The 12548-nt window shown below is 38.2% G+C and overlaps 1 protein-coding gene across 2 annotated transcripts in view; it reads left to right on the top strand.

Annotated features, from left to right (window-relative positions):
* The window catches only part of LOC108361516 (cholecystokinin receptor-like), a 32514-nt gene extending 22147 nt beyond the window's left edge, over positions 1-10367 (top strand). Inside the window, exons 3-5 of one of the 2 annotated variants that reach the window (XM_017614145.1) lie at positions 9272-9322; positions 9555-9625; positions 9678-10367. In XM_017614145.1, the coding sequence (XP_017469634.1) occupies positions 9272-9322; positions 9555-9625; positions 9678-10044 (489 nt within the window). In that variant the 3' untranslated portion in view covers positions 10045-10367. The remainder of the gene's footprint in view (positions 1-9271; positions 9323-9554; positions 9626-9677) is intronic. The other variant, XM_017614146.1, reaches the window with a different exon arrangement.
* The last annotated feature ends 2181 nt before the right edge of the window (positions 10368-12548 follow it).

Below are 12548 nucleotides of genomic sequence, written 5' to 3'. Positions count from 1 at the left end.
ACAATGTAGCAGTTTAGATGGACACTAGGTGTTTCTTGAAATTTTAACAAGCATTAAGTCAGTTCCAGGTATTTCAGGATTTGCAGGTTTTACAAGTAAAGCGGTTTTCGCCATTAATAAACCTTATGGAAGGTGGCGTACGTTAACAGCTTCCTGTAAAAACCTGCAAATCATGAAGTACCTGTAACATACTTATTAAAAAAGAGAAACATCGGAAAATATCGATGTATCGATAGTTTTAGGGCGATTTTTTTCGGCATCGATGTTAGTGTTTACGATACATCGAAATATCGATGTATCGATGTTGGCTCTGAAAATTTGCATCCCTAGATATATGACCAAATATGGTGGCCGCTGCGGCAGAGTAGTTAGAGGTACGTACTACCACTCCGTGGGACCTGGGTTCGATCCATGGTTCGAGCAACATCTATATTAGAAAAAGTTTTTTCTAACAGCGCCACAGTTGGGTAATTGATATCGATATTGGAGATTAATTAAAAAGACACATTTCAAAGTACAAAGAAGTTTTTAGTACCAAAAGAAAGTAGATGAAATTCTACATCACTTTTTAATCAAATATTTGCCCAAAAATTCACTGTTTTCTTGCAATATACTCTAAAATGCGTCGATTTTTCCTATTTAAGTACGTACGTAAAGTGATAAACGTGATTTAGTATTTCATATTTCCAAGCTATTTCTAATTTTTTTAAATATAAATCAAAAACCGCAATGTAACCTTCTTGTTCAGGTATTTGGGCAATACAAAGTTATCTTATTTTTTTTTACTGTGTTTCTAATTATTTTATTTTATTTTTATAGGAGGGATAAAAACAAGGGGAATTTTACTATAAACATACGTAGACATATCGTTGGGAAGTAGGTGGGATCAAGCAAACGTGTTTTCATTTACATATACCTTGGACGTTATCAATTATATAAATAGGCAATCATGTTTCCTTTACACCCCTTTTACGGCTAAACTGTACTTCTAAGGTATAAACAATTACATATCGTTAGAAAGGTATTTTGATGCTGATGTGCAGGCAATTTTTAAAATTTCAAATTAGTTTAAAATAGAGCGAAAAAATCAATTCAAAAGTCACACCAATACCAATGCCATACATGTACATGGTTGGGTCGGAAATGCCTCCTAAATGTATGCTTTAATATTGATAGTGAAATAAAGAAACGTGCTAAGCAGCAGTTTAGGAATAAGATGTATGTATGTATGTACATGAATAGATTAGCCTCAAACAAGGATGAGAATAAACATAAACATAAACATTAAAAGCGATAGAGACAAAGATAGAGAGGAAGAAAGTGATAGGGATAAAAAGGAAATACAACTGAAGAATGTGCGATGTTATATTGTGATGTGTTATGCTACATATGTTATGTTATTGAATCTAATGCTATTCTATGTTATGTTATGCTAAGTACTAAGCTAAACTCCCCTCCACTTAACCCATTCCAACAAATTTTATTTCAGCTCAACTCAACTCACATAAACTATCCTTAATTTTAGCGGTTGAATTTCAACCGCTGGGCGAACACTAGTAGTTATAATTTCATTCTGCGGCATGTCTGCGCACTTTTTCAGTATATCGATTTATATAATATACACCACTATTCTGCAACTCTTTCGTATTCGGATTTTGTTACGAATCCAAGAAATAGTATGCTGCAATCCGAATCGTATCTTCGAAATTCGGAACAATGGCATGCGCAAAAACGAACGAACAAGAAATTGGCAGCTTTTTTGCGTAATTTTGTACGAAAACAATTCTGTGTCGGAAGCGAGATAAAAGACGTAAATCGATGTGTGTTTGCAGGAAATATTAATGGTATTCTTTTAAACAAACAAATTTGCCTTTCGCAAATATGTATATTTTTATCCACTGCTTCATATGAACAAGCAAAAAATTATGTTTGTTGCCCCTTATCGAGAAACGTGGGTCCGGTTTAGTTAATGTACAATGATTTTCGGTTGTTGTGTCCAAACGCATAGCCCGAACCCAAAAACTTTAACATACACGTGTAATCAAAAGATTCACATTTTTTTAAGATAAATATTTCAAATTTTCTACCACTAGCTTATTAATAAACTCGGTTTGCACTATGCACTTTTTTGCAAATTTCGACGTGGGTTCTGCGCAAAAATACTGTGGACGGCGTAGCCGGAGTGATATGCACAAGAAATGTTGTATACTTTTGACATGCGGAAGCCCCTCTTCCCCGCAACACAAAAAGGAGAATTCTACTTAGTAAGGGTTATAATCCCTAAGCGCGGCCGAAGGCAGAAGCAAGCGCAACAGGTGATGGACCTAACAAAGTGCATGTTTTCAATGGCTTGGAAGAAGCTGTTATTGCATTAACTGGATTGAGAACCAGTTCTTCAGGCATAGGAGGAGTAATGGCTTGTGGTTCAGGAATTCGACCAGAAGCTGACATAGATGCATCCATGGTTACTATGCCCGACAGCTCCGCATATCTTTTTGAATTCATTTCCATCGCGCTTTTACCCTGCTGCTACAATTGCAAATACAATAGAATCCATCGTTTCCTTCAAAATATGTAGAATCAAATAATTTTAACATTAATAAGCATTTGATGAATGTTTTTTTTTAATTCCTTTCCACTTTGTTTTCCTTCATACAGCTGTCTACGAAAAACAACTAATTTTTCGTTTTTCGTAACGTAGCTATGAATTACGAATTACGAAAATTTGGGCTCTAGAATAAGGGTGATAACCTGGTTGGTGAAATATGCACGAAATTCGCGAGGTAGACGAAAACCAAATATAACAAGTGCAAACTAAGTGTAAAACAAACAAGAAAGTAATATTGTTATTGTCTTAGTTGTTTGCTCAGTTACTATTTATTTATATAGTTATATATATATTTTGTTTTACCCTACATACAGCATAGCTATTAGGTTCATAATTATATTATCAAAAGTAGGCTAAATACTGTTATTTATTTATTTACTGTTATTTTAAAAGCGAAATTTTTAGTGCTTGCAGGTATCAAAAATATATGTATACATTTATATAGATACATATCCGCACAGATTTATAAAACTAAATTTTGGTTTATTAACTTTTATAATAACAGCTTAGGGCCAGTTTTGCAGTGCCAGTTTAAACTTAGATCACGTAAACTACGTTTAAATTGAAGAGCTGGCTGACATTGATTGGCTAAAATTAGTTTAAACCAACCAGCTCGAGCGTTGGAACTACATTCTCACGACAGCCAGTTCTACGTACCGGAATGACTCGGGTTTTACCCGACCAAGGGCTGTTGTTTCGGCGATCTAACCCCGTTTAGGTCGGCGAAGCCACCTCCGAGTTTGCTCAGGTCTCTCAGGTCTCACGACTCACAGGCAACGGACCACTGCGTACGTGGCCCCTTGCTGCACCAATCGTATTGCCTCCACGGCACAACAGAGTCCGCCTTAGCAACACAAACAACCACCGCACCACAACACAATACAATAGACAATACCACAGACACAACAGACCAAATTACAGATACAACTGCACCACCACCCACACGCCACCGCCAACAACACCTAGTTCCTCCGACAATCTGCACGGTATGCCAGTCCAGGATATTCCGTAATGTGACATCAGTCAAGTGCAACACATGCCTTGGCTGGTGTCTCTTTAGGGTATGCTCAAGACTGCGCACCACGCGAGATTGGACGAGCGACTATGAGGGCCCATGCTGTGCCGCTCGGTCGCAACCCCCAGCTGCGACGCCGACCACTAACACCACAGGGCAACAGCCTCAGCAGCAGCAAGCACAGCATGTGGCGGCACGGCAACACACATCACTAACACCCTGGTTTAATCCTGCCTTGTATGAAAATGTATATAGCAGGGGTGGGCAAGGCCGAGGCCGAAAAGAGCCACATATAAGTTCTAAATGCTACAAAGAGCCACAAAAAAAAGAACAAGAAAAACAAAAATTTTATTTTTAAATAAAATTATTATTAGAAAGGAAAAACATTAATTTTATTATTATTCTATTGTACGTAAAATAGATATAAAAGAAAATTCAAAAGATCCCTTTGGCGAGATTTTCAAAATCTGGTTTTAGGTCAGTTAAAGCCGTTGGTAACAATTCTGTTAAATGTTGGATAATCAATAGGTACGTTCCTTTAAAATCTCCAGTAAAAAATGTCCAACAGCGAAATTCCGGCGTAATGTCATCTGTTATCTCACAAGAGAAAAATATCCAAAATAGTACGCGAACAGAAAATTTGCAGAAACTTGCAAATTAGATGAACAGCTGATAGAAATATTGTTTACATTCAAAAAAATTTAAAACTTAAGAAAACAAATCTCGAAGTCTTATCCTGACACAGTTCACGGACTAAACGAATAATTTCTTACTTCTTATAAGTTTAGTTAGTCGCATTTTACTATTTTAACTTCCAAACCATCAAATTCAATTTAGGGAGTTGCGTAAATTCCAACCAGCAGTTTTTGATCAGCTGTTTTCTTGTAGGCAAATTGCTGTTGGCAAAAATTTTTCCAGCAGAAACTAGCAGATTTCCCTCAAATGAAATGTCATTTTGCTCTCTCAATTTCCCTACTTTGCAAGTTTTTTGCATACGCGAACACAAAAAGCTGATAATTTTTATAACTTTCAATAATTAGCAGGTACGCGAAAGCAACTAATTGTGAACGGTATTTTTACTTTACGAATTCCATTGTAGAGTACAAAGACTCACAGTTATACGTTGTACCAAAAACATCTACTTTTCTTCTTTTGCTTTTCTTAAAAAGGAGGATTTCGGATATTGTAAATGCATCCTCAATTATGTAACATAAAAAAGCGTTTATGAAGTATGCCAACGTACATTTAAATAATTTCAAAGCGGCAAATCCTTTTTCAATATCTGTTTTTAAATCTAGTGCAATATTTTCTTTAGCCATGGATCTAGCTGAGCTCTAGCTGAGATCCCTTTCTTTTTTAAACACCTAGGATATCACTGACCAATAAAAAGGACCCTGAATGACCGCAAACCTCAAAGCTTTACACATTTTTGTATGTGATTTTTAAAAAGAACGATCCAAAATTAGCCGGTATACATATTTAAAATTTTTTAGAACCAGTGGTTGAATTTTTGTACTGAAAGGGTTAACCCTAAAAGTATAATCTACGTCTGCGAGGCGTATACGGAATGGGTTTTTTTTTAATTTTGACACAACATTTACTTTTTATTTTGTTGTTTTAAATAAATGTGGTTATAGTTTTTATTAATAAAACTATGTTTTATTATTAGTCAAACTCACAACTTCAATATTCTTTAAAAAATAAGGCAGGACTAAGTATATTTTAGCTCACAGGTTATCTTTTAAGTACATAAGCCTCTACGGCGTATGTTAAGGCTTTACGTTACTCCCAAATAGATTAGGCTTCTAGGTTTAAGAAAGCTTTAGTTTGAAAGTGTGATATTAAATGCTTTTCGCCATAAAGGGCGCCAATTTTCAATAATTATTGCGTTTCAGATTAAGACTAATACCAGATATTGTGAAAGGTTGGACTATACCTTAAAGATGACGGTTTTCTCATGACCCACTGCACGAAGCTTAGAGTAGAGTAATGTCTTTTAAGAACTTAAAAATTATCCTGGGTTATCAGGTGTCTAGCAATACAAGATTAATTGTTGTCTTTCACGAAGTTCTTTAAATAAATTTTGAGCTAAGTACTCGCCCGTATTTCGAGGTTACTACTAGTTTTAATAAATTGTTAGTTTAATTTCCTATAAAATTTACCTTTAGGTTTATGCATTTTAAGAATACATCGAAAATTTGTTTTAAAGAATCAATGTGAAATAGTTGCAGAAACGATTAGCCGGTTTGCTGAGCAACCGAGACGTCTGCTTTTTAAATAATTTTTGTAAAACAAATTGGCAAGTACATATCGTCTCCCGCATGCCAGAAACAGAATGTTTAAAGATGAAAATTTTGGGATTTTTTTATATGTCGGGCCCCGCCCTAAATTCGATCCTGGCGACGCCCACGTCTTTGGCATTCAAGCCTGTCAAACTATCGTAGGGGAACACAATTGGTTGAGCAGATAGACGATTCGACATTCAGAACAATGAAGGACGACGCACCCACAAGGGTTATGGGCAGCTGCTGCAGCTCGCCAGACCTAACAATAGTCAGCGCTGGTCTGATAAACAGCGTATCATGGCGACCTATTCTGACTCTAGCATCAGACCATCTGCCTATAATCATCTCGATTGATAAACCAGCCGACTTTGCTTCTGCGGATCACCGAACCTATGTCAACTTTTCTAAAGCTGATTGGAAAGGCTTCGCGGATGTTGCTGAAAGCGCCTTCACTGCACTACCCATACCAACACGTTCGCGTAGGTGAACGTAAGTTCCGCAGGGTTGTCACCGCTGCTGCAGCCCGCTTCATCCAAGCGGGATGCATCTCGGACCCTCGTCTGAATTTTCCTGCAGAAGCGGCTGTCCTAGCCGATCCCGGAAATCCCGGCGTTAGGGATCTCAACTCGGAGGACCTGCAACATCGCCTCTGGTGTGAGTAAGGTTTGGTCAACCGTGAGGTCATTGTCCAACCCGACGAGACGTGGCGACAGAGTTGAAATAGACTTTGGTGAACCCGCTTCGTCGGACCCGGAGCGATGCGCGAGCTATTTTAGCTGGCAGTTCATCCTGCATCCTCCAGTGGATAAAGCCGAACGTCGAGTGACCAGAAGGCTGAACAAACTGCCAAAACCAAGTGCACCTCTTGTTTTCACCCGCGGTGAGGTAAGGGTAGCCATCGGGAAGGCGAAAGCCTCCAAAGCCATTGGACCCGACGGAATATGCATGATGATGCTGAAAATTTTGGGCCCTGCGGGGGTAGCGTACCTAACGGAGGTCCTCAACTTGTCAATGGCCACTCTCGTCATTCCAGACATCTGGAAGATGGGGAGAGTGGTCCCACTGCTCAAACCGGGGAAACCAGCCAACAAAAGAGAGTCTTATCGTCCGATAACACTCCTTTCCCGGTATCGAAGACACTAGGGGCCTTGCTACTTGCACAGTATAACAACAGCACTTAACGCCATAAATACCCAGATAACTCGTGGCCTAAATCGAAAGCGGCCCTGTGAGAGAACCATTCTAGTATCGCTGGACCTGTCTAAGGCGTTCGACACTGTCAGCCATTCAACGCTACTAGAAGACATAGAGGCCTCCTCTCTCCCACAGGGACTAAAACGGTGGTCGGCGAATTATCTGAGTGGTCGTCACTCGTCGGTAACTTTTAGAGACAAATCGAGGAAACCGAGGAAAATAAAGCAGGGGGTTGCAAAGGGTGGGGTCCTTTCCCCATTACTGTTTAACTTTTATAGTTCAAAGCTTCCTCAACCTCGTCTCTTATGCCGACGATTGCTCGATCATGGCATCAGGGGATGGAATTGATGACTTGTGCGCGAAAGTAAACGGTTATATCGCCGAGCTTTCTCGCTCCTTCACTGCACGGAGCCTAACCCTCTCCCCTACAAAATCCTCAGCCACACTTTTTACCACCTGGACGAAGGAGGTCAGACTCCAACTGGGAATTCACGTCGATGATACATCAATTCCGACGGTGAACAACTCCGAAGATACTCGGAGTAACATTCGATAGTCTGCTCTCCTTCTCCGCGCATACAACCGCAATTGTCAACAAAGTACAAAAGGTCCTCAAGTCGCTAGCCGGAAGCACCTAGGGCAAAGACAAAGGATCGTTGCTGGAAACATACAAGGCAATTGGCCAGCCAGGCAAGCTGCAGACTTGCAAGAACACGGCACTTAGGACAGCGACAGGATGCCTCCTGATGTCGCCGCAACACCACCTGCACGAGGAGGCCCACATGCTCCCAGTTAAGAAGCATAACATACAGCTCTGCAGGCAGTTCCTGGTTGGGAGCCACAGATATGGCCATCCAAACAGGCAACTCCTTGCAGAAGAGCCTTCGCCCAGGCACGTCAGGAGGCATCTATACGAACTGACGGACGAAGTCCAGAGGTTCATCAAACAACCTCTGGACCCGACAGCCTATCGACAGGCCTTTAAAGGCATTCACAGAGAGGCAGTCTCGAGTTAGGTAGACTCCCGAACTGTGAATGCCGTTCTGGGCACACAACTTAGTCTGCCACGGGAGACTCGGACCACAATAGCCCAACTATGCTCTGGTTACTGCAGCAGGTTGAACTCATACCTGAGCAGATTAAGCGAAGATATTCCAAATGAATGCCCGGCATGCTGAGAGTCGCCCCATGACTCACAGCATCTCTTCGCATGTCCTCTAAACCCCACCACGCTAACGCCCCTGCCCCTGTGGACAGACCCCGTCGAGGCTGCACGCTTCCTAGGGCTGCCATTAGTGGAGCTTGACGACAACGACTGAGGGACTAACCGATCTGGGCGGGGTTGTTGTAGCCGCTACAACAACAACAACAACAGCGTTGGAACTAAATTTACACCACAGCCCGGCACTGGAAAGCTGGCCCTTAGAATGGCGTTATTTATTTGTTCAATGAATTATAGGGTGTATGAGAAACCGTGAAGATTGTTATTGCATATTTTTAGTGTTAATTGTAATCATTGTTATTGTTTATAGTTTGTTATTTCTATGCATGAAAGGCATGTGCAGTGAATACAAATAATGATAGCGATGATATTTTTAACTCACAGTTACGGGTAGACGGAGAATGACAAAATGCCCCCAACACTCCACAAATATTTCATCCAAGATTCAGAGATAATATCCCACGCTTTGTTGCCTACCTATGTGTGTTCAATTGCCAGAAGAAGTCCTGGAAGCACGAAATAAAGCATTAAAAATAAAAAAGACAATGATGCTTCCTTTTTGATGAACAATTAACAAAACACTTATTATTACATTGCTTGGCAACGTGGGTGAATTAATCAGCTCTATGAAGAAATCTTTTGAGAGTAGTACTTCCGTAAAGGGATGATGCTGGTGATGAAAATAGTGATGAAGATAATGATGAGGATAATTATGATAGTGATAGTGATAATATTTAGTTTGTAATTGATGATGATTATGATTTTAACAAATTATCGTTAATAATAAAAATTATTTCTTTATTTATTATTTAAAAACTAAAGTTTCACTTTTTTCACTCTTCGGTAATGCCATAAAAACCTTCATAAATAAAAAATATCCTACTAAACTAATTATACAAATACATCAAAATATTTTAAATTAAATGTAGGTATGAATTGATCTCCAGTTTCAGGGTCGATTACCCCACTGTGCAGCGGCCGCACCCAGGCGGGCATCGGTAAACCTCAGATTGTATTTCTGCCATGAAAAAGCTTCTTTTAAAATCCATTTGCGGTTCAGAGGCGGCGTAAAACTGTTGGTCCCTTCATTTGTGTAACAACGTCAAGACGCACACCACAAATTGGATGAGAAGCTCGGTCAAAGCGCCAAAATATCATTATTAAATAATAAGAGAAAATATGTATTATAATAAATAAATAAATAATAATAAATTTCTTACATAATTTCAGATGACAGAGAACCAAACCGAACCGCCTAAGGTAGATGTGGCTCCTGAAAGCGATATGAAGAAAACTCAAAAGTAAGCTAAAAACAAAAGAGAAACAGAAATTATATCTTCATAATTATTTCAGTCAACAAGGCTTTATCACATATCCATCTCTAAAAACATCGTCCAACAGAATATCACCTAGGAAAACCCAATATGTTTCTATGGGAAACACATCTAACGCCTCTACCATATACCCTGGAAGAATGAGCCAAAAGGATCGACGATTATTAAAAATGATATTAGTTATTTTTATATCTTTTCTTTTCTGTCATTTGCCTATAACTATCACAAAAATTTGGAAGGGCGCCACAGTGTTTCATATTGTTAATATAAGTGGATATTTACTTATTTATTTAACAACCTGTATAAATCCCCTCATATATGTCTTCATGTCCAATGAATACAGACAAGCATATTGGAATTTACTGCGATGTCGACAGAAAGCATGAATCGCCAATGCTATCCAGTTTTGGTATAACTTGTGGTTAATTTACAAGAGTTTTACATATACACATGTGTTTTGCATATACATACACATTTTTTTAAGCATCAATTCACTTCACCATTGTCAAAAACACATTCTTAATTCAAAGATACTCCAACTATAAGTAAGTACATACATATCCAGGGCTGCCAATTTAGCTCTTTTCCCGTCAAATCTGGCTTTTTCGAAGTCCATTTAGCGGCAGGAAATTAGAAATTGCGGGGAGGGGGAAATCCAGCTTTTTGAGAAATTTTTTGACGGATTTTTAGCTTTTTCCCTTATACAATATAGTACATACATAAGCCCAAAATACAATAGCGCAGTGGCAGTGTTTCTAAAAAAACAGCTGATTTCGAAAAACTGTCACTGCCACTGCGTTATTATATTTTGGGCTATATGTATTTAAAGTTACCAAATAATTTCGATACAATCAAAAGAGATAAACGGCCCTATTGTGGTTGTCGACGTCGACGTTGATGCAATTTTTTCATCTAACTGCGGTTTCGCTGAACACTGTAGTTTTGCGAGGAACACATTTCCGCAAAAATACTGTGGTCAGCGTCGACTTCGACAAGCGTAATAGGGCCGAATAGGTTTCCAGTGGGCAATGTTTTACGTACATCGCTCGAGGAAATATGATATCATAGAAAAAAAAATTATTCAGTATAATATAATTAATTTTGTAAAATGGAATAAGATAAGTAATACAAAGCAATTTTGGGCAGAAGTTCAAACTTATACGGATGCAGGTGGCTTCAAATTGATTTCCGATCCGGCTGAATTTGCATTTCATTTACTCTCACTACCTTGGTCTAATGCAGACCTGGAACTTTATCAGTCAGCTAAACTTGGTGAAAACAAAGCTGCGCAATAGTATACACTTATATATAGTTATATTAACTTTCGTACTTAATTTTAATTTCTGATTAAATTCGATCCCAGCTGTATTATTCTATTACACCTATGGCATTCGACGCGCTGAATGCGAATCCGAGGTCTGTTAGCCCCCCTTACGACAGGTTCGAGGTCATTTGAAGGTAAAGTAGGGGAAAAATCATCGAATAGACCTGCAAATTCATATATGTGGGATGTTAGACTTGCTGAACCCGAATCCGAGGTCCGTTAACCTCCATAATGTCAGGTTCGAGGTAATTTGAGGGTCAAATAGGACAAAAAATTTATTCAATAAAAATAAAAAATAAAAATTTAGTTTTTGTCGCTTAATCCCTTGATTCTTCAAGATCATCTAGATATCAAGGTCGAATTCAGAAGAATTCTTTTGAATTTTCAGGTTTCTTCAAGGAAGTTTTCTCCACTTGACCTTCAAATGACCTCGAACCTGACGTGATGGAGGCTAACAGACCTCGGATTCGCATTCAGGGCGTCGAATAACAGAGGTTTAGTTCAGTATTTTTGTAAACCTGTCTTACCTATTAATTTTAATTTCAAGTAGTGGTTTAAATGAATTGCCTAAAACTATAATAATATAAACCTATTTTGTTTTCAGCTCTTGTTTAGCTTGTTTCTAACGGGTTTTTACAAAAATCTGGATTCTTTTACTCGAAAAGAGTTGGCAGCACTGTACATATCTCATATAAACTGTTATTTCGTAAATTGAGAAAGGCATGTAAAAGATACACATATGTATATGTATTTACAGTAGTAAGAGGTATGTACTGTCAAAAGATAGATGCAAAAAGCTGATTTTAAAAATTTAGGATTGTGACCAGTCGTTGGAGTGAGAATCGTCCAAACAAAATTTGCCACTTTGCTACTGTAATAGTTGGTTACCAGGTAAAGAAAAAAAATTGCTTTTATTTTCCATAGGGCAATAGTTCAAAGTTCGCAACTAACACGATACGCCATGACAAATTGATCTCAAAGTTGAGTACAATAATCTGCTTTCGAATGAGCTTCTTGGCACTATGTTTTATTTTGATAGATCAAATGATACGGATATGGCCACAACAAATGTATGCCCTTTACGTTAACTTAGGTAATATATAACATTTCGATGTCAAACGAAAAGTAATCGAAAGGATTTTGGACATATCTTTGGGTTAGGACCCATTCAAAAAGTTAAAATTTGTCGCAATATCCACTTTATAATTTTTTCAAGAGAACATCTTTTTTAGACCAACACGTATTTATATTTTCATCACGTCCTGCATACATTAATTGCATATGTACATATGTATTAAGATTACTTTGACGTCTTTTAATACTTAGATACATAAAACCCTAAAGCCCTTTTTATAATGTCACTTTTTGTTTCTCCGAAATAGATCTTTTCTTATTTATTAATATATATATGTAAAAGCAACAATCGATATTATGCTTATGATACTTAAGTATATACATATTACCAAATGATAAGTACTGAAAAAAGCGCATAACGCTTGGGGTAATCAGCTCTTTATAGGCCCACACAAGGAGATTCAAATAAAAAATAAAAAACCTTTGTAAAAA

The sequence above is a fragment of the Rhagoletis zephyria genome, unplaced genomic scaffold, assembly GCF_001687245.7.
Source record: "Rhagoletis zephyria isolate East Lansing unplaced genomic scaffold, Rhagoletis_zephyria_1.1 Rzeph_scaffold_00781, whole genome shotgun sequence".
Classification (NCBI taxonomy): Eukaryota; Metazoa; Arthropoda; class Insecta; order Diptera; family Tephritidae; genus Rhagoletis; species Rhagoletis zephyria.
The sequence above is the reverse complement of the archived record's forward strand: the minus strand, read 5'-3'. Positions and strand labels throughout refer to the sequence as shown.